Source organism: Drosophila serrata, unplaced genomic scaffold, assembly GCF_035046125.1.
Source record: "Drosophila serrata isolate PLE 108 unplaced genomic scaffold, ASM3504612v1 contig_187, whole genome shotgun sequence".
Lineage (NCBI taxonomy): Eukaryota > Metazoa > Arthropoda > Insecta > Diptera > Drosophilidae > Drosophila > Drosophila serrata.
Genome location: NW_028257085.1, coordinates 74,103 through 97,769, shown reverse-complemented (window position 1 = coordinate 97,769; position 23,667 = coordinate 74,103). Strand labels below are relative to the sequence as shown.

The 23,667-nt window shown below is 36.5% G+C and overlaps 1 protein-coding gene across 1 annotated transcript in view; it reads right to left on the bottom strand.

Annotated features, from left to right (window-relative positions):
- Nucleotides 1–887: 887 nt before the first annotated feature.
- kl-3 (dynein heavy chain 8, axonemal kl-3) overlaps nt 888–23,667 on the bottom strand; it is a 68,525-nt gene continuing 45,745 nt past the window's right edge. Inside the window, exons 4-6 of the mRNA XM_086829172.1 lie at nt 9,118–11,993; nt 1,650–1,828; nt 888–1,590 (exon numbers count right to left, since the gene is read on the bottom strand). Coding sequence (XP_086685298.1) covers nt 919–1,590; nt 1,650–1,828; nt 9,118–11,993 — 3,727 coding nt within the window. The 3' untranslated portion in view covers nt 888–918. The remainder of the gene's footprint in view (nt 1,591–1,649; nt 1,829–9,117; nt 11,994–23,667) is intronic.

The window sequence follows — 23,667 nt, the reverse complement described above, 5'->3', positions numbered from 1 at the left end:
ATCTTCTCATCCTTTAAGGCAATGATTACTGCCATAGAAATAGTAGTCTTGAGACTATTGTTAATTTTTCATAAAATTTATCAAATACATGTATTATGTAAACAAGCGCCAGCTTATTGAAAGTACCCACCATTTGCCTCATCATTTGTCCTCAATAAATGCCACACAATCAAATTTAAGAGCGATCCGTACTTTACTAACATAATAGAAAAGCTGTGGTACTAAAATATTTGAATAATTCTTTTGAAATTATTTCCTTTTAACTATAAAACTCAGATATGCTTGGTAGTTTTTATACCCTTGCAGGGTATTATAATTTCAGTTTGCAACGTATGGGGTAGGCTCTGACCACTATATCATTTAGATTCCATCGGAACGATTGATCAGTTTGCAACATAGTTTCATCGAATTTTTAGATATGTATATGAGTCGCTTGTGACTTTTCCGTTTTGACTCTTTGCTTTGCTGGCGATGAATGTTCAATGATGCTTAATGATGTTTGGCTGTGCCTGATTCACTTTTGTTATGTTTGCCACTCTCCATTCTGAGGCATCCGAATCCAAGCTGCTGACAAAAATATCTCCAAACAGTAGAAATCTGCCTACTAACTACTACTACTTAACTACTATAAAAGAAATATTCAGTAAGAGAAAGATTTAGCGTGCATTATATTTAATATTACACGGTAAGCTAAGGACTTTCCTCGACTAAGTCCACAATACTTGAGTAGGAAACACCACAATCTGTGTTTAGGTTTTGGACGTTTACTGAGATGGGAAATGATCATATAAATATATATACATAGATCTATCATTGTGGAAAAGATTTTGATATTGATATTAAAAGATTAATGATTATAAGCACTACAATGAAATCACATAAAAATATAATTTTAATATACTTTATATATATTTCACTTTATTTTACATCACATAAGAGTGCAACACCCCTTAAAGTCCAATGATCGGGAGGTTTATTGGATTGCAGCCACAAAGCACATATATAATTTAAATCTGTTCTATTAATTTTTTTGTATACTGGGCACGTGTATAATTTTGGATTTTTTGCAGCAGTTGAGAATATAGCATAGATATGAACAACCGGCATTAATGTAAAAAGAACCTTATTTGTTGCTTCAACCAAGCGGGAGGTGCGCCTATCCCAGCCAGCCCCATCGACAAATAGTCCATATACAAAGACTCCTTCTTTCGGTGGCTTCTTACACTCTTCGGGTCCTACTTTTAGTATGTCGTTATGCATTGTCACTTGATCCAAAGCCCATCCTTGGTGGGCTCGAGCTACCTCTTGCCGCATTGCCGTCAAGAACCCTTGTGGATTGAAAAATCCGGACATCCAAAATACTACTGGTCGAGATCCAAAGCACCAATTATAAAATTGAGTATGCCGTTCAAGGAGTTCTGTAAACCAAAAACCCAAGCTTGAAGATACCCAACTACCACGTTTAAAAATAGTTGGCACTCGGGCATTGAAAATATTATCTAAAGCATCTCGGAGATTCTCGCTCATTATAATAGTTCCTTCGACGGCCAGCAATAAATCTTTAAAAGTAGTTCGTACTAATACTATAATCTGTAAAAAAATATTTAAATTAGAACAAATGACAGTAAAAGCAACTTAATTTTACGCACACGCTGCATTCGGTCAATTTCCTGGCGGAGAAAAATATTCATTGAGCTTGTTGCTCCCATTGCAATAAGGTGCTGTTTTACATCGAATAAATCAAAAGCTAACGGGGTCTTACTTAACATTTCCTTGACTTGTCGCGCTACTCGATCTTCTCTCGATTCACCAGTACCAGCGGATGACTCTTTATTAAATCAAAATAAATGAAAAAAAAAATATATATATATATTTAATATTAACGAAAACTGAAATTAAAACTAGCTCCGGGGTCCAAAGCTTAAATTATCTTGAAAGATCTTCTTGAAAATCATCTTAATATGGGAAAAATGTTTGTTTGTTTGTGTAAATTAATTTAGATTCCATAAATAATAAAACCACGACTTTAAAACATATGAGAGGGAAACCCTAAAGGCTTGGTAAATCAATAAATTATACTGTTTGAAACACATTGCTTTGTGACTAGTCTAAGCTAATACAGCTCCCGCCGCCACCTGCATGTAGGTCCAAAGTAATACCGTTGGATCTACTTTTCCCCTACTTATTGGCAATCATGGGTGTCTTTATAGCGGTTTTTAATTATAACCTTACAAGTATCAATTTGACTTATTATAGCTCTTCACACTAAAATTTAGATAAATAAGACTTTATGGTTCTCTTAAGAAAATTTTAAAAGGTGGCTTATCATCCATTTCGTGTGTAATTCATCCTCTTAAAATAATTGAAAGTAAAGAGATTAGTATGATGTCATGAAAAAAAATCTATTCAATATGTTCCATTTTTTATTGCTAAACAATATACAATATATGATATACACTAAATTCTTTTTATACCCTTGCAGGGTAATATAATTTCAGTCAGAAGTTTGCAACGCATGTATTGCATGTATTCTTGATCAACATCAACAGCCGAGTCGACGTAGTCATTTCCTTCTGTCCGTCCGTCTGTTCCTTTCTACATAAATTGCATTATAAGGGTATTTACAGTTACAGTTTTACTTCACAGTTTTGCATTTTCCACAACATTTAACATTCGATTTTTATACCCTTGCAGGGTATTATATTTTCAGTCAGCAGTTTGCAACGCAGTAAAGCAGGCACCTCCGACCACATAAAGTATATATATTCTTGATCAGGATCAACAGCGGAGTCGATATACCCATGTCTGTTCGTCTCTGAATGAAACTTTGTAGTTAGTCTTTTATATACTTTTACTCGTATATAAGTCGGAACGGGGCGGATTGGGCAACTGTATCATATATCGGAAAATTAAAAAAAAAACAGTTAAACCTTTTCAGTTTTTAACTAATTTTCTTTTAATTTGAGATCTAACCATTTTGTATTATTCTAGAATTTCGGATTAAATTTTATAAAAATCACAATAATTTATCACATAGCTGCCATAGGAACGATGGAAGCTACCTTCTGCCCGCCGAAGTTTATATGCCCTTGCAGATAGATATTCGATCACTAGGAATTAATTAATTATATTGTATTAATTTAATTTAATTTAACAGTTTTACATTCACAGTTTTGCGTTTTCCTCTATGTCTAACGGTCGTTTGTATGCCAGCTGTATGAAATAGCCGTACAATTTTCATAAAATAAAACCGAAATTCTAGAATGATATAAAAGGGGTGTATCTTAAATTTAATAAAAATCTGTTATAAAAAGGGAAAGTTATCATATTTAATTGTATTAATTTCTGGATCGTTCCTTTGGAAACTGTATGATATAGTAGTCCAATATTCATAAAAAGTTATACAAAGTTTCGGCCCCTCGTATAACCTTGAATTTACCTCCCACTCTCTTATATCTTATGTATATTGTCGTTGGTCATCAATACAAAGTTTAATCGAAGCTAACCTTTAAGGGGGTAGACCACCCTGACAATTTTTAAAAATGTAATTTTTTTTTACTCAATCTTGATGCCGATATTCTTACGGCCATTTTAAGACTTCGGGCTTAAAAATATCTCATTACTTGTGGATTCTACAGCCATTAGAAGTGAGCGCTGCCGGTATACCATAGAGTACTTTCTTTATCTTCTTTTGCGTTTTTCTCAAAACTACGTTTTTTACAACGGTGTACATGATTTCTCAAAAACCGCTAGACCGATTCTCTTCAAATTTTTTACACAGCTTCTCTATAACGCTCTCTATGGCATGACGTAGGATTTTTTCGATATGTTTTTTATACCCTTGCAGGGTATTATAATTTCAGCCAGAAGTTTGCAACGCAGTGAAGGAGGCACCTCCGACTATATAAAGTATATATATTCTTGATCAGGATCAACAGCCGAGTCGATCTAGCCATGTCCGTCTGTCCGTCTGTCCGTCTGTCCGTCTGTCCGTCTGTCCGTTTCTACGCAAACTAGTCTCTCAGTTTTGAAGCTATCTGAATGAAACTTTGTAGTTAGCCTTCTATATACTCTCACTCGTATATATGTCGGAACGGGCCGGATCGGACGACTATATCATATAGCTGCCATAGGAATGATCGGAAAATTTTTACAAAAATTCTTTTAACTTTTTCAGTTTTCAATAGAATTGGATCAAATTTGAGATATAGCCATTTTACTATACTCTACAATTTTGCATAAAATTTTATGAAAATCGGACTACTATATCATATAGCCCCCATAGGAACGATCGAGAAATTAATACAATTAAATTTATAACCTTTTCAGTTTTCAACTGATTTTCATCAAATTTTAGGTATAGGCATTTAATTTAAGTCCTAAATTTTGTGGTAAATTTCATGAAAATCGGACGACTATATCATATAGGTGCCATACAAACGATCGTTTGATGTGGAGGAAAAATGCAAATCAGTGAATGTAAAACTGCAAATATAATATGTATAGGTGAATGAAATGAAAGCAGGTATTACTTACTTCATTGTTTTTTAACACAAAGATATATAATTTGTATTGTATGGTTTTTTATTCATAGAAGTTCTATCTGCAAGGGTATATAAACTTCGGCGTGCCGAAGTTAGCTTCCTTTCTTGTTTCTTTTTAATTTATACATTTTTAAAATAAAAATTTCGTAAAAAAAATAAAAAATTCAAAGTGCTCTCATTTGCTCAAAAAAAATTATTTCCAAAAACGGCTACGTCATGCTATAGCCATACTTATATAGTTTATAAAAAATTTTTAATTTCGGATTACAAATGTGGTGTGCAGCATGTACACTATCCGATCATTCCCTAAAAAAAATTCGTTTTTTGACTGGCTATATCTCCGCCATTCGTAAATATTTTTTTTCTTTCAACAAGTACTAATAAATAAAAAGTTGTATTTCCAATAACTTAGTCAAAATGAATTTTTGAAAAAACCTCCAATTTTCATGCGTTCAGGGTGGTCTACCCCCTTAATACTAAAAGCACTAGGAACGGCTGTTACTCATTTTTTTAACACTAAGTCCGACGACAAAAAAAAAAAACGAAAAACTTAGCAATTATTTTATGTTATGCTTTTCAAACTATGTAGAATTTCTTTAAATACAAATCAGAAGAAATCTAGAGACTCCTATCCTATTAATATGAACTAAATCATATATTTTCTGGAGTTTGTCTACTTTTTTTTTAACTCAAACCTTTTGCTCTGGAAATGTTGGAAAATGTTGCATAATTTTAGAAGCATAAAACTATAGGTAAAATTATATAATGTTGCAATCTTATTTAATCACAGTTATTGATTTATTTAATTTTGTATACGTTAATTACATCAATCTTGAACAGAAACAACATTTTTTAAGAGAAAATACAAATGAAAAAATAAAGTAAAAACAGAACTGTTAATCATTAATATTCTAAAAAAGTTTGTGAGTATCGTTGAAAATAATTCAATTGAATTTACAATTTAAATGAAAAAAAACACCTTGTAAAAACATCTAAGCATCAAATATATATAGATTTTTATTTTTTGGAATCGACATTTTTTCTTGAATTTGTTTTATACCTCTCATGATGAATTTCATTATGAGCCTAATTTCATTATGGCACCATGAGCGCTGAGGGTGAATTTCATAATGAATCAAGCAGAGGTCAGCATCATGAATTACCCCGGCCACGCATGAATAAAAGCGAGTGAGAACTTTACATTAACAGTGGGTCCAACCCACTGAACGAGTTCGCATGAAATTTAGAAGGAATCTGGGTAAAAATACCGACTGGGCTGTTAATAAAAATGCAGAAATCCTCATTCGTGGCCCAGTGTTTGGGAGGACATTGGGTAATGGCTACTGTTATGTCGCCGTGGGTGGTGTTTACGGAATTTTGTGCACATTGCACCGAGTTTTCTTGACTGGGTCGTTGGATGTCAAATTTTATTTTGCTGCGAACTGAACATTACATTAAAGTATGACATTTGAAGAATGACTTACCAAATTTGTACAAAGAAATATTTAAATATATGGCAATGTCCGGACGTGTCTCGAAAAAAGTTGAATTTCGGTGCCCCTCATAACTTGGTGCTGGAGTTCATTCCTATAATAATAGTTTACCCCAGGTCGACAGACATAAAATATGGGACAAACGCTATAGAGTTTCAAACACAAAAACGTTCATAAGCAAATATACTCATAAGTTTGTCAATTTTGCTTCAATTGACTTGAAATTGTAACACAATTTTCTTTAGATATTATGCGTTCAATTTGAAAAAAAAAAAAATGTAATGCCATAATTGCAAAAACGTAAATGCAACTCCTGCGCAATGCCCAGACTTAAATCCCATAGAAAATCTGTAGGCTGTATAGAAAAAATAAGAAGGCTTTAATTAAAGCCATAAATGTGAGATAATATAAAGCCAATGTCGCGAAGTATCCATGCTGTAAGAGATTTCAAGAGACTCCACATAAAAATAAACGCCGCAGCTATTATAGTTTTTAAGGTATCCTTGGTAAACTATAACGTCTTTGCAAATTGCAAAGAATTAATTGACAGCATTCGAATTGCAATGTTTTTGTTTTTTGTTATTTTTTACTATGTTTTAAGTTGAAATATTTAAGTTTTGTTTTTTTATATTCACAGATTAAAGTTATCCTAATAATATTATAAAAGAAAATTTGAAAAATTCTTTTATTTGTTAATAAATTTAATAATAAATTATAAGGAATTTTTCGTTTTGCAATAAATTACTTGACACGCTGTAGGTGATCAGAGTATTTACACAAAGACCATTTCCAATGCCAAGTTTCCTTTAGTTTTTATTCTTTTTGTTGACCGATTTTTTTATTTATCGCGTAGACTGATCTATGCAGAAGCAAGCCAAAAATGAATTCGAAAGTTAACGGTTCATAGAAAAATGCTATAAGTAATAGAATAGATGCATCTACAGTGCAATATTTAGACATAATTTGTTTTCGTCCCATGTTTAATGCTATTAAAATTTAATATTGTTTTTAACGAAAATCTCATAAGCTACTTTTTTAATGGTTAAACAAATTTGATTTTGTATCGATGAAGGCTTTCAATGTTTGTCATAGGCGGAGAGTTCAATGCCAAGCACAGACAAAAGCTGCCCTATCCGAAGGCGAGGGTAAAGCTCAACTCCGCCGAGCAAAAGAAAAGCGTGCCCAAGGAAGCAGGCCCAAAAGCTGCTGCAGCGTCAGAATCCTGATACCCCATCCGCAGACTAAAAGGTACTGGACATTATGAGCCCGTTGCCCAAGAGGGGGGCCAATGCGTGGTCCTCCAGGTAAGCAAGGAGGCGGAGGACATCCTGTATTACTGATACGGGAAGATGGCGTGGGGCATGGGTAGCGTATACCGGAGCCACAAAAAGGAACACACCTTTGTGGGGTCCACCTCGTCCAACGTTCTAGATATAACACTCGTAGCGGGAAAAAGCACAATGGTCAGATTGGAAATTCCTTGAGAGACCATCCTTCCCAGACCATTGGTACATAAAGTTCCAATGCGAATTCGATCACTATTCCAAACTAACAGTCTTTACAAACCCGCGGAACACAAACTCGGGAGAGTTCAAAGAAATAATCTCTCGTAAACTCGCGACTTGTCCGGGCACAATAAAGTCCGTTGAAGATACAGAAAAGAGATCCTATCAAAGGAATTACTAGGCGCATATCATCATCATGCCCGATTGAACAAGGACCTCTCGCTTCAATGCGATAACCTCAGAGAATTCATCAAACTCGCCAAACAGGCGAAGGATGCTTTAATCAACGAGGAAATACGCAGGCCGCAAAGAAGCTCTTGGAGAAATTTCTGCTGAAAGCAACACACCGTATAGATATATATATATATGGACTGAAAGCAGCGAAGAGGCCCTAACAGCACTAATGCACGCGCACTTCCCAAGTTGCACAGAAATCACCGATGACAACGAGCACCAGGTACAAGCAACTAGGGAAGAGCATCTCCCAAATGATCTCATATCCTCTAGAAGAATTCACTGGGCTATAGACCCCTTCGCGGGGATAAAAGTGCCAGGACTAGATGGAATATTTCCAGCCATGCTGCAGGCGACCAAAGAAGTCATCACTCCATGGCTATACGCAATATATACAGCCTGTCTCAGTACGGTCTTTATCCCAATTCAATGGACGACTTCGAGGATTATCTTCCTGCCTAAAGCAGGGAAGAGCAGCCACGTCTGTCCAAAGGACTACAGGCCGATAAGCCTCACCTCCTTTTTACTCAAAACGTTAGAAAAGCTGTTGAACTTATACATCAGAAACGATGTGGGCAGATCACTGTCAACCAACCAGCACGCATACACAAAAAGGAAATCAGTGGAGACGGCGCTGCGTTCGTTAGTAGCCACCATTGAGAGGGCCCTGCACAACAAGGAATATGCGCTCGGTAAGGATCTTCAGGTTGCGTCAATGGAAGAACTCTACTAAGCCTACAGGATCAGAGATGAAGCACAGATATGCGGTTTAATGACTTATGGACATGGCTAACTTGAGATGAACAAATCAAGCAAGCCATTTATGGGGTCATGTTATGCTGCAGTCTGAAGGACATTTGGCACACCATCAGAAGACTAACGAGCTCCAGGTATATTAAAGTCCCCAATTGTTGGTCTCTATTTGAAAGCCTTTTGGAAACTGCCCGAATTGCCGAAAGGTGTTTCCAATAAGTTGGCTCTTCAGACGATAGAGGGATATACGAACATGGAATATAAATAAAGCTACTGGAAATGAAAGTTTCACACAAATAAATTCTATATCCGTAAAATCTTCAGACACTACCAGTTTCGCGATAAGGAGTCAACGGCAATTAAAACTCCACCTCATCGCTGGGAAAGATGGTCTAATCGATAAATTGTGTACTTATCCGGAAGAATTTCGGAGCAAAGTATGCAAAAGAGAAGCTATCAATATACATCGACGAGAGCTTGCTGCGTAAGCCCACAGGAGTCACACGAGCAAATAGTGTCAAAAAGTTTGAAGGAGACACATCATGTTTTACCCTATACAAGTGGTCAAGTCCCAGTTATAATAATTACCTTTAGGCTGAATTGACATTATTTCTTCCAAAATATTTCTCATTGTATTTGTTTGATAAGTTATTTCAGCATTTGAATGAAATCCATATACTTGAGGGGGATCCACGTTTGGCATTTCGTCAATAGCTGACAAATAGGCCTCTTGCTCTTTAAAACTATACACCTTATACCCTTTGAAAAATTGAAACGTTTCTTCAAAAAGAGCATCATGAAACCATACTCTAGTAAATGTATTGAGCAAACGCTTATCATAGTCATCGGTTACTCGGCCACCGTATTGTACTTCTCCCAGCATGTAGCGCACAGTCACCCAACTTATACCTTTTCCTTGCTCTAAGTCATCTAAATGATTTTGAACAAATAAACAACTAGCATACCAGTCAGAAGAATTAAATTCATATGGTATGTTCCAGCCTAGTGGACCAAACTTTCGTCTTTCCTGGACAACAGTGTGAAGGAATGATATCGAATAGATTACTGGTAAATAAAATGGTGACTGTGAGTAGTCCAAAAAATCCTGAGATAAGTTTGTATAAGTTCGTTTTAGTCCCGCACGTATTCCAGCTGGTGGTTCATTAGTATATTTTAGAGCCATTTGCAGCAATGTTATTGGAAATTTAGGATGGGGTTCAGTTGTAATCCAAATTCGAAAGTTCGGGCTGACGACAGCATCTTTGCCTTGGCGCTCTAGGTCTAATATTTGAAGTGTCAGTTCAACCATATATTCTAACCCAAGGTGGCAATTTTGTAGCAAAACCCATCCCCCATCTTCCAGGCAGTTTAATATTAGCTTTCTCGCATGAATCTCTTGACCTTGACCCATGGATATAGGATGACACTTGAGTTCATTTTTTTTTGCTAGAAGTTCTATATTCGACGAAGGATCCGAGCCAAGGGATAAAAAGCAAACCATTGGCATTAATTCCCTACTTTCTGATAACAACTCTTCGAAATTCAAAACAACAGGCTCTGCAAATCGTTCACCTAATGAGTTTGCAATATATTTTCGAGATTGCGCAATAGTTCGATCCATACACCATGAACGTATAAGTAACATTTTGCGAAATGGGTCTAACGCATTATATCCATCTGGTATAATTTCATTTTCAGGGGCATCTTTTTTGTACCATGTAAGCCAACCTCGTTCATTACCACTAACTTTTGACAGTATGTTGACAAAAGGTGACAAAACTGTCAGTTGGACTAGATTTAGCCATGTTTCATCAGTCATCCACCGAAAAGGTACTGGGGGGCAATCATTTAAATTTAAGGCTGCCCCTCCTTTTATAAATGTTTGAAACTCATCGAAGGTAATAAGCTCAAGCTGCCGATCAATACTTAAAGCCATTAACAGGACAAGTAAATATTTATCTTTTTCATAGAGTCCACGAGACTTGTATCGGTATATTTCAAATGTTAAGTAGTTAATAATTCGTTTAATGCGTTTTTGTGTTATATGAGCTTTTGCTGAATTATACATAGAAGCATCGAAACGTTCAAGAAATTGAACTAGTGATGTTTGATACATATTGTTAACTCTTGCCATGCTGCATACAAGAAAGTATAATACGCTGCCTCTGGTAGCGACGACACGATATTCCTCTCGAGCAGCATTAATTTTTGCCTCTGTAACTTTCGCTATTTCAATTTTCTCTTTTACTTCAATGGCGGTATTCTTACTAGTATTTAAAACTTCAATAACTGTGACATCATCTAACAGACTTCCCTGAGTAGTGGACAGTTTATGAAGCAAGTTAGCTTCAAGTTCTTTCATTTTCTTCATATTTCCTGTTACAGTTTCGACCAACTGCACGCGTTCGTCTTCCAGTTCTTTTCTTTCAGCAAGAATAACTCTTCCTAGTAATTGGTCTTCCAATCCACGCATTGTTACAGTAAAGTCAATAATTGATGTGCGTGCAAAAATTTCTGGTGTGTATGCTGGGTTTGGGAGTTTTGTCGTTATGTAGCACCTAAATGCAGGATTCCAATCTACTTCCTTGTCACCTATTTTAACTTTATATTGAGTTCCAACTTTTAATAGGTTGCGATCTAATAAATTATCTAAACAAGGATCCAATTCCTCTGCAACATCTTCTATAATAATAGGAACTCCTAAATTAACAGAATCTTCTAAATGATTTCTAAAATATTTATGGTTTAGAGCTGTTACAATTAATTTATTTTGTTTCTCCTTGTTTTTGATCCAAACTTTTCCTTGAGATTGCGGATCTATTAATAGTGGAAATCGCATAGCCTTTGTAGCAATTATTCCATTTTGAATTGACAATTCATCGGTTGGTAAGCCCTGTATATTCCATTCACCAATTTGTGACCGATCAGTAAGGCTTTCAATTATATTTACGTTTGCCGATATGGGTATCATTTTTTCAATAATAGTTTTCGTCCAAATATTTTGGAGGTCACTTCGAAATTCTTGATTAAAGGGTCCAGTGTATGACAAAAAAGCTGTCAAGAGAATTACATCACCTACCAATCGATCTGTTTCAGTTTTAAAAGAAGCTATTTGTTCGGTCCATCGTATTTTTTCGCCTGCTAATCCACCTATGAGTGCTGTTGCTGCATCCATCTTATCTTGACACTTTTTAGCCTCAGCTAATACAGCATCTTTCTTTGAAACAGCATCCTCCAATGTTTGTTGTACATCGGCCAATTCATTTTCCTTTTGCTGTAGTAAGTCTTCAGCTTCCTGTAGGTCACCAGAAGCTTTTTGATATTTAGCCTCTTGCACAGCTAGATTAGCCTTCAACGGCAAAACCTCTTTATTTACTTCAAAGTATTTTGCCATTGCCATTGTCCATGATAACAGGCCAGCTACATTACCACATGCAACTTTTGCAGCTTCAAATGTATACTGCCTAAAAAGTAGAAAAAATTGAAGTTATTATTAGATTTATAAAAAATTAATTAAAAAGCTTATGGATTGCACAAATATAAATTGTATGTTAAAAATATATCTAATAATTTTAACCAATTAGGTTTTTAGTGTTACAAGAACAATCAATTCAAATAAACTGACTTCAGCACTTTATTTAAATTCTTTTGTTGCATCGTTTTGTTCATACTTTATTTCAATAGTTTAAATAAAAAGATTTTTTTATAATAAATCGCTTCTATAGAAGCGCAGCTCGCCGTTGTCGGGGTTCGTTACAAATATTGATAATTTTGGAGTAGTAGTTCTAAGTTTAAATATAAAGTATAACAAGAAAGGAAGCTAGCACACCAAGTTTTGAATATCCTTGCTGATTTTAATTAGATTATTAATAATAAATACAATATACATTTTATATATTTATGATGAAAAACATTGAATTAATAACGACTTTTGGTATGTAATATTTACCTATACATACACAGTTTCACAGTTACATTTTTACATGACAACTATGTATATAATATAGACGTCTGATTTTTATAAAACTTAAACCGAAATTCTAGAACGGTACAAAATAGCTATATATTAAATTTGATGAAAATATATTGAAAACTGGAAAAGTTATAATTTTAACTCTAAACATTTTCCGATTGTTTCTATGCCAGCAATATGATATTTTGAAATGGTCATGAATTTCCGACTGGACTAAGTACTGAATGTGTACTGTACTTGAATTTCCCTCTGACCGTTTCTTGACCAGCTTCTTATCCTTCTTGCTTCCATGGATGTCGTTGTATTCCCTTTTGTTCTCTTTTGCGAGTCTATTTAGTGACTCTTTGCCTTTGGTCAATAATGTAAATTTAGTTCTTGCGCTTTCAAGCAAGCCGCCTGGCTGTCTGCCTTACCTCGATTATTTCGCGTTTATGTCGTCCGGGTTTCTGTACTGCCTGGTGTGGCTCTTCCAGCTTTGGCTTGCTTTCAGCTTTTAATTCTTCAGACTTTCTTGTTGTTGTGGAACCCAGTTAGTACTAGCCACCATACTAGAGCTCCGTATGAAGGTATGGGTCTTTCAACTGCTGTACAGAGCCATTTTATTATCCAAACATCTTTCTACAGGAGAAAATTGTAACGAATCGCTACTCTCACAAATGAATATTACAGGCAAGTTGTTAGCTCGAGATCTGAGCGCACGCAAGATATTTTTCCGGGTTCGGCTCGTCGGCTACGGGAGTGATGGTCTTGCTCGGATCTCGGGTTGCCTTTGCATAATTTTAAACATAAATGAATGCGTTCAACAAAAAGCTTATACCGGGACAGAGATGCAGACAACACACAAATAAAAGTTAAGGAAAAATTGATCTCTCTTTGGCTTACTTGCCCCTTTTCAGCACTCCTGGTGTTCTGGAGGCTCTAGTTTGCCCACCCTTCCTATGGTCGCTCCCATCCTCAAAGCTATATAGCTTGAGCGACCCCTTTCACAAGTGCTACAAGTTCGATTACAAGGCATGCCAGCTGCGGCCAATTCTCCACAATTTAAAACATTATAATAATTTTATTTAAAACTATAAAGTATAAATTCATTCCTTAAAATAGAGAACGTAGATAATATCTACGCCTACGCCGACTCTGGCATAAAAGCTCGTACGGCTGCTAACGAATTTTTTACTTAGCTGTGCTCTCTAGAGCTGTTCTCAAAATAAAATAACATTTTTATCCAGCTCTGCTGAACGGGGCAACGGGGATGTCCTCGTCCAGGGATTTGGCTCCACGTGCTTGAATGATCCAAGAAGCTTGCTGCGCCGGCGTCGTTTCTCAGCCTGCCCCTCTCCTCTCCTGGGGCCATCGAGTGATACAAACTGCAGCCTATAAAATTCTCCAATAAATTCACGCTTCTTATGCGTTCCCCCCTTCTATTCGCTCACCTTCTGTTCGCGGCTCGGTGGCCAACAACCAAAATCGTAATCTCGATATTTTAAACACTCTCGAATACTTTGGACGGAAAATCTGCCGGCCAGTAGAAAAAGATAGGCGACACTACACTTCAGCAGCCAAAAATGGAATGCTGGAAGATGACGCCGGAAAAGTGGCGGTAACCCAATGTGAAAGTGGGGGAAACGGGGAGACCGTTGACAAATGCCTCTGTTGCTCTCTCACCCGATCTCTCGTGCCCTAGCCGACCTACGCTTGCTACACTGCACTATGGAAAAAAACGTCGATTTTTTTTGGCATAAACTCTAGTTTTAAAGATAAAAACTTGAAATTTTTTATATATACCATTAAGATTAATGTGTAATTTCGGTTTTTGTTGCTTTTTAAATCGGACCCCCCTCACGCCGCATATAAAGAAACTGACCTTTGTGATTAGATTTATCACATTACCCTTTTAATAAGTTAAATTTCTAAAATTGCTGCAAGCCACTTATAATTTTTATACCCTTGCAGGGTATTATAATTTCAGTCAGAAGTTTGCAACGCAGTGAAGGGGGCACCTCCGACTATATAAAGTATATATATTCTTGATCAGGATCAACAGCCGAGTCGATCTAGCCATGTCCGTCTGTCCGTCTGTCCGTCTTTCCGTTTCTACGCAAACTAGTCTCTCAGTTTTGAAGCTATCTGAATGAAACTTTGTAGTTAGCCTTCTATATACTCTCACTCGTATATATGTCGGAACGGGCCGGATCGGACGACTATATCATATAGCTGTCATAGGAATGATCGGAAAAGTTTTACAAAAAAAATTATAAAATTTTTAGTTTTCAACAGAATTTGATTAAATTTGAGATATAGCCATTTCATATTATTCTACAATTTTGTGTAAAATTTGATGAAAATCGGACGACTATATCATATAGCTCCCATAGGAACGATCGAGAAATTAATTCAATTAATAAGTATAACATTTTCAGTTTTCAGATTTTCATCAAATTTGAGATATAGCCGTTTCATATTATTCTACAATTTTGTGTAAAATTTTATGAAAATCGGACTAATATATCATATAGCTCCCATAGGAACGATCGAGAAATTTGAGAGGAATGAGAATGGCGGTGGCTGTTGTCGGAAGACTGACAATCGCGGTGGCGATAACATTTTTAGTTTTCAACAGAATTTAATCAAATTTGTAATATAGCCATTTCATATTATTCTAAAATTTTATGTAAAATTTTATGAAAATCGGATTATTATATCACATAGCTCCCATAGGACCGATCGAGAAATTAATACAATTAAATGTATAACTTTTTTAGTTTTCAGCTGATTTTCATCAAATTTGAGGTATAGCCATTTTATATAAGTTTTAAATTTTGTGGCAAATTTCATAAAAATCGGACGACTATATCATATAGGTGCCATACAAACGATCGTTAGATGTAGAGGAAAAATGCAAATCTGCGAATGTAAAACTGCAAATATAATATGTATAGGTGAATGAAATGAAAGCAGGTATTACTTCATTGTTTTTTAACACAAATATATATAATTTATATTGTATGGATTCCTATTCATAGAAGTTCTATCTGCAAGGGTATATAAACTTCGGCGTGCCGAAGTTAGCTTCCTTTCTTGTTTTCTGTGGAATAGACACGTTGACGATTCTCCAAATGGACTGCCACGTTTCTCTGTGGCATATTGTGGTTGAACGCATAAGAAATAAGTCAAACAAAAAATAATCATTTTCAAATTAATTTAATTCTGTAATACTTGTTGGTATACAATATTCTTTGTTTCTCCATTCTCCGCGTAAATATAAAGACTTTTTGGTTTTCCGACTCGTGAACACGCAACATATAATTGTCCGTTTGAAAAACAATCTTCATCCAAATCCAGACCACACAACTCCAGAGATTGACCTTGAGCTTTATTTATGGTCATTGCAAACGCCAAACGAATGGGAAACTGCAATCTCTTGAACTACAACGGTGTATCTGTCGGGATCATAGGAATCCTAGGAATGAGGACATCTTCACCTTTGAAAGGACCAGTTATGATCGTTGCTTCTACTATGTTGTTCATCAATTTCTTGACTGCGAGTCGCGTACCGTTGCAGAGTTTCGGCTGATTTATATTCCGGAGCATGATAATCGGCACACCTGTTTTTAATTTCAATATGTGTGGTGGCATTCCAGGCAGATCAAGTGAGTTTAGAAATTCGGTAGGGTAATTAACTGCTTCCTCTGCTTCCACTACGGTATCTATCGACTTATATGTAATTTCGTCAGTTTCTATGCTTTTTTGGATTACATGATTGAGCTGGTAGACATCTTTGTTCTTGGCAGCGAGAATCGCTCGTCCACTGAGCCAATCGTGATTCCTATAATTTATTCGGATATTGGGGAACACTTTTTGGATAAGTTCTTCCTTCGATGTAACTAAATTACAGAAATTCCCGGGCAATACTATTTTTCTCGACGTCTCATTGACTGGCAGCTTTCCGTTCCCAATGTCCAGTAGCTGTCGTGAGAATACGTCGGCTGAGTCATTGTTCTGTAACTGGACACGCATATTCGTCTTCAACTGTAATGTACGTACATGTTTCCACAATATAGAATATTTCAGGCAAGCATTTATCTCGTCAGCTGGTGTCGATCGGGAAATCACAGGCAACGTTTGTCTGAAATCCCCTGCGAGCAATATTAACGCGTTCCCATGCATTGCTCTCAGCCGCTCAGTCTCTCGGAAGGAGGCCCGTTCTTCGTAATCTTACGTCTTTTTGCTTCTGTATTGCGAATACAACGACCCAATCTCGACTTTTTTGGTGGCATGACTTCGTTTCTTACTGAACCTGAACAAAAAATAAAATTTTTATCTCCAATTTCTTCTTTCAATATGTTTTTAATGTTTGACAGGAAATGCTTTGATTTGCCTGTAGAGGGCGCAGTAGTAGGGGCACGGGGAAACGCTAAAAAATAGATATATTCGCAACCGCAGATAAGCTATCAACATCAAAAGTAGTCAATAACCGAGCTGGAACCTCAACGCATGTTCTCTAAAAATTTGGCCTTAAACGGTTCAGAACTTTTCAAGTTTCTTCTTTCAATATGTTTTGAATGTTTGACAGGAAATGCTTTGATTCAGCTGGCTGCCTGTAGATGGCGCAGCAGTAGGGGCACTTGGAAACGCTAAAAAAATAGATATATTCGCAACCGCAGATAAGCTATCAACATCAAAAGTAGTCAATAACCGAGCTGGAACCTCAACGCATGTTGTGTAAAAATTTGGGCTTAAACGGTTCAGAACTTTTCGAGTCTATGAAGGATGTAGACACGAACAGAGCATTTTTATATATATAGATTATAAATAATGTACAGTTTAATCAGATTCCTCTTCCTCTAAATATATTTCCAAACAATCACTTTCATTATCGTAATCGGATTCATATTCGGACGAGGTTACATACGTAGGTATCTTTGTCCTTTTCTTTCCAGCAGCTTCGTGGCCGCCAGCAGCACCGCGCCTTCCAGCTCCACCAAGGCCTCTGTGGTCTTCTTTTAATCAGATTCCTCTTCCTCTGAATATATTTCCTAACAATCACTTTCATTATCGTAATCGGATTCATCTTCGGACGAGCTTACGGAGGTGTCCTTTTCATTCAATATTGGCTCCTCAAAAAGATAGGTAACCTCTGCTGGAAGACGCTTTCTTTTGTTTTGCCCTTTGGTGATGCGGAGATTAGAGAGTAAACGATCGGACGAATCCATAGCCCTGTGAAACACATCAGACATATTGTCAATGCGGCTACATTTTCTTGCGTGATGCTTTCTGTCAGCTTTAAATAATATGTGCCTTGCTTCCGATGCACCTTCTCCCAAAGAGCCAACTGGAACGATTGAGCCTTGTATGATTTTATATCCGTGTACTAACATTTTGTTTACAGTCGGAGACATGGGGTACCAAGAATAGCTCGACATATATATATGTGGCGAAAGTTTCAAAACAAAATAATTTGAATTTTTCAAAATTTATAGAATTATTACAATTTATAGCAATCAAAATAATGTAAAGGCGATGAATCAAATGGTGGTCAACTCCTAAAATCGAAGACAGTTGTTCTAAATTAGAGAATGCTCTTCTTGCCGTGTTTCCGTCATTACTGTTTTGCTCATACCATTTTGCCTCGGCTTGTCTACATGAAGTCCCATATCCTTCCAAAACGAATTTTGAATTTGCTGTTTCCGTGCCGCCAGTTTGTCTTTGTCTATACCTTTGACATGCCACTTTTTTAGCTCGATTCTATATGATAATTTAAGTACTAATTTAAAACAACGTATCTACGCTTAAAGGGGGCTTCCATATTGATCCGTATTTGGCTTCATACCAAATGTTTTGGAATAGAAATCATTTATTTCAAGAATTTGACTTGGTTTTGGACATGACTGACAAGATTTCGTTCCTGTTAATATATTTAAAACCTTGCCGTCTATTAGGGTTAGGTGACCATCAAATTTCTCTGATATTTCGCTTTTCTTATAAGAGTGCATGCAGACATTCAGATTTTTAATATGAGTGTCTAAGTTTTCTTTTTCGTTTATTATGAGAGATGTTGATTCTTTAATATACGAAATTTTCAGAGGACGGCAAAATCTTGTGGATTGCGGCGATTTATTCAGCCAAATAACTCTTTCTGCTTGATCTACCATTTTAATGGGTATTATTGAGGTCACAAAAAGAGAGTCATCTAAAGTTGGAGATTCAGTTATGTTAAATTTTTGTTCGTATAAGCTATGACCTGTAGAACCATCAAAACCTGAAAATAAGTAAGCACTGAGTTATATCCGTAAGCGTTTCACAGACTTCCTCTGGCATGATTAGTATTCGGGAAGCGGTATGGTTCAACAAGTTTTGTAAGGAGACTTGAGCTTCATTTTCGCTGCAAACTATTGCATTAGGCCTACATTTTAATTTCTCCTCCACTATTTTCGAATATGGTGGGTAGATATCGAAGCCCTGTTGTTTATTTAGTCTTTTAATACTTGGTATCGAAAATCTGCCCGCCAGTCGAAAAAGATAGGAGTCACTACACTTCAGCAGCCAAAAATGGAATACTGGAAGATGAGGCCGGAAAAGTGGCGGTAACCCAACTCCCCTGTAAGTCTTCAATAGCGTAGTAAACTTGTCCAATCTTATCTCTTACTCTAGCTTTTTTGAAAGACGGACCAAACTTCGCGTTGTACCCAGCTGCGAAATTGCTCAGCTTAAAGTTCCTTCGATAAACTTCTTGGCCTTTAGTAAAAGATACTTCCTTCGATCGCAGATTATATCTTCTTTCATTCTTCTCGAATTGATTTTTCATTAACTCCGATGCTTTGCTGCGAGCCATTTCTAAAGAATCCTCTTTCGTGAATGCCAAAGACCTATCTTCGAGCAAACTAAGAGCTCTCGACACCTTATATGTTGCACCAGATGAGATGAAATGCTGCCCGATAATTATATAATAGGGTGAAGTGCCTAAACTAGAGTGAGCCGCTGATCTGAGAGCACAGCAGATGCTGCTTAGCTGCTCGTCCCAATCCTTCTGGTCGCTGCGTACATACGATCGTATAGCAGCTATTACCGATCGATTTACCCTCTCGGATGCATTACCTTGTGGCGAGAAAACGGCGGTAAAAGTGTGTGAAATTTTGTACTCCCTCAACAGCTTTTGGAACAATCCTGATTTAAATTGAGGTCCATTATCTGAAACAATGCACTATGGGGCATTTGACTCGTTTCGTTGGCATTAATTAATAACTTGAGAACGAAAAGAGATTTTTTGATTTGGTTTTCGGTATTTAGTTCGTGTTATTGATAAGATTTAACTGTAAAAAAATGGAGGCGTGGCACCGCCCCTTTTAGGGTGTACCAAATTTGTATGCTATCGTTTTGTTGGCTTTAATTAATAACTCCTTAAAATGAAAACATATTTTGCTGGGGTTTTTTTTTTAGTATTAAAAACACTCTTAGAAATATTTTGAAAAGTGGGCGTGTCACTACCCCCCGCCACCATTTTTTTTTTTGAGCATAAAGTACAATTTTTTATACCAAATATAGATATTTTTTATATTTTAATAATAACGTATAAATATGTATATATATGTATATATTACTCAATATTTTCCTCATTATCAAGTTCTATATTGAACAAAAAATCATTGATTTCTTCGTCTACATAACAATCAATCAAAGTTTCATCTAATTCATCAATGCAATCATCCAAAGATTCATCCAATTCGTCAAATTCGCAGGATAGCAGTTCTATGACTTCAGTTGGAAGAGAAATGCGCCTATGTTTTCGTATGCGCCTCTTTAAGTTTACTGACGAAATTATGGGGTCTGACGTATCCAATGCTCTATGGAACACGTCAGTGAAGTTGCATAACCGGCTATTCTTCCTTGCATGGTGTAGTCTGTCTGATTTATAAATTTTATTTCGCGATTCAGCCGCCTCTTCACCAAAATAACCGACTGGAAGTACTGTATTTTGCAGTATTTCTGTTGAGTGCACCAAAATTTTATGAACTGTCGCTGTCATTGCAAGCCAAGGATATTTGTCTATAATTAATTCTCCCGTCTTTTGACACAATTTTTCATATTTTTCCAGGTTTATGGGCAGTTGACATGACAGGCATATTAATATTGTCCTCATGTTAAATATGAGCTCTTCATCAATGCCAATTATTTCAGAAAATATTTTATAGCTATTGAATGCTCGTCGGGCGGTATTTCCCACGTTTGTGTTCCCAAATCCTGATTGTTTTGGCTGGTCAACTTTTAATGAAAGTTTTTCCCAAAACATACGTTGAATACTTTCTTTTCTCTCGGAGACAAGACTTTTTTCGACCGGGTTTGAAATTCTCCACTTTTGTATACCTGTTTTATATCCGGCATGCAGCAAAAATTCAAAAAATCTGATCCGGCAATGTAGTGGGCTGACTCCATGTTTTAAGTTATCTAAAATAGGAAGAAATTTGAGGCACTTAAAGTTCTTGTTACCCAGAAAATCTTTGGGTGTCGCACTGCAAATAGGACAAGCTTGAAATGATTTTGCTCCTGTTAAAGCATTAAGCACTTTGCCATCGATAACGGTTAAGTAAAGACTAAATTGAACATATATGCATTGCCTCTCGTTGAGTAGTACTTTGCAAGACATCAAGTTGTCAATTTCTTTTCTTATATTCATGCTTTCTCTTATAATAACTTCCTTTGTTTCCTTAAGGAATTCCAGTTTTAATGGACGACAGAATCGTATACTCTGAGGAGTGCGATTGTTCCATAAAATGTTTGCCGAGCTATCAATAAGGCGTAAAGGCATAACTGTTGTAGCAAATAGACTTGAATCTGTATCATGTGAGTGATTATCAGTGTATGCCTGGTTATAATTGGCCTGTCCCGTACTTCCGTCAAAGCCATAACTTAATATTAATTCGTCTGATAAGAAGTCAGTTTGTTGATTTTTCATTGCCATTGCAATGCTTGCTTCCTGTAAGGCCACAATCCGAATAGCTGTGTGATTTAATGGGTCCTGAAGTGAAGTTTTAGCTACTGTGTCACTAACTTCAATATTTGGTGGCCGGCAATCCTTTTTTTTCTCCGCCACTTCTTTATATCTTGGATAGATATCCGCCCTTCTGCACTTAGCGTCCTCTCGCAATGCGCAATACTGATTTTTAGTTAAGCCTTGGTCCAAAATCAAAGCCAGGGCTTCTTCTGGGGAAGAACGCAAAGGTTTCGTAATCGGTGTCTTCAATAGCTTCCTGATGCTCTTGGCTTTAGCAGGGTTGAGCGCTAGCAACTTTAGAACGGCAGCAATATCGAGGAGCCCGCGCTTACGGGCAGCTATACTGGCAGCTTGAACTAGCAAACGTGCATTGTGTTTATACGCCTTGGAAAGATCAGCTGCTTGCTTTCTCTGCGCTCTTTTCCCTTTAAAGTTAAATGATATTTTTGGACGTCCGGGTCTATTTAGTTTTCTGTTACCATCTTCTTTATTTAAAGAGATGCTTAAATTGTCTTGAAGCCATTTTGAATTTCGAGTTGAAAAATATTTAATGTTTGCCTTACATTTTTGCCACATGACAAACAAGTTTGTGCAAAACATTCTTGATTTTTCTTTAAAATAGCTTTTATTTAAAGCCAGAGTACTCGAATCAACATGGCGACATATAAAATTAAAAACGGCATCATTTTTGTCACGGCGGCACCTTTCCTTTCGCCACACTTCGAACAAGTCAACATTTTTAAATAAGAGGTTGCTTCCTTAAAAATGAAATTACGTAAAGGGTAGAGAAAAGTGGAAATTAAGATTGGATGCTCTGAATTAGGAAATGATAAATCTACGACATGGATATAGACACTTACTCAACAAACTTCAACAGTTGATTAAAAATCTTATCAAAGTTGAACTTTTTTTCCAAAAGTCAGCTGTTGACACTACATGTTAAATATACAAATTGTTAGAAAGACACGCACAAATAAAACAACGAATTAGTAAAAACACATAAAACAAACCTGTATTTATATTATTCATTTCAAATTTTAGTTATTTTCTTTTTTTTTCTCGTTTTATAACAATTCGAAAATGCACTTCAAAATTAAGCTTAAACAAGCCGCGTGGTTCTTGTTTACAACAGCTGACTTTAACAGCTGCTACTTTAACAGTGCCATTTTGAGTTAACATTTCTGGTATGTAACATAACATTTTGATGTATTTAAAATGTGTTTGCATTAAAATATCGTTATTTTTAATACTTGTAAAAAATCAATTAAAGCCAACGAAACGAGTCAAATGCCCCATAGTGCAATGGTCTCTGGGACCCCAAAAGTATGGAATAAATCATCCTGCATATATTTCACAACCACGCCCGCTGTCGATTTCTTCACCGCCTTTAGAAAAACGAACTTGCTGTAGTGATCTAGCACGATAAATATGGCCAGATTTCCACCAGATTTGACCTAGGATACGGGCCCAAAAAATCCACGTAAAGTTTTTGGAAAGGCCTCGCGGACTCTGGTGCTTCTCCCATAGGTGGTCTTAAAGTGCTATTGGGAGCCTTGGTCATCTTACAGATGTCGCACGCCTGAATATATTCCTTCACATCCTTCACCAGTCTTGGCCAATAATAATACCTCCTTAGTCTCTCTAGAGTTTTATGGACACCTCCATGTGACGCTAAAGGATCATCATGAGCCTTTTTAAGAACTTCGGGCACCAAGCCCGCCGGAATCCATAGTTTCCAACAAAAACAGTCATGCATAGTATCCCCTGTTAATGATCTGTCTTCCTATAGAGAAATCCGACCGCTACTTTTAAATCTGGCAAACTGCTAGCGTTAGCCTTAACTTTTTCGATCAACTTTACATAGCCAGGATCACGAAAATGTGCAGATTGCAAATCATCTAATAATCCACTAATTGACTCGGAATAACGCGTCAGGGACTCGTTCAGCTTACCACTTCAATGCTCAATTTTAAAAGGTAACCCTTGAAGTTTCAACGTCTACCGAGCAAGCCTGGAGTTTAAAACCGTTTGGGACATCAGCCATTTGAGGGACGCATGATCCGTGACTGTGAAGTCATGGCCCTCCACATAAGCTCAAAATCGTTTTATGCAAATAATTGCCGCCAAACACTCTTTTTCACTAACCGTGTACGACTTTTGAGCCTTGTTTAACTTCATT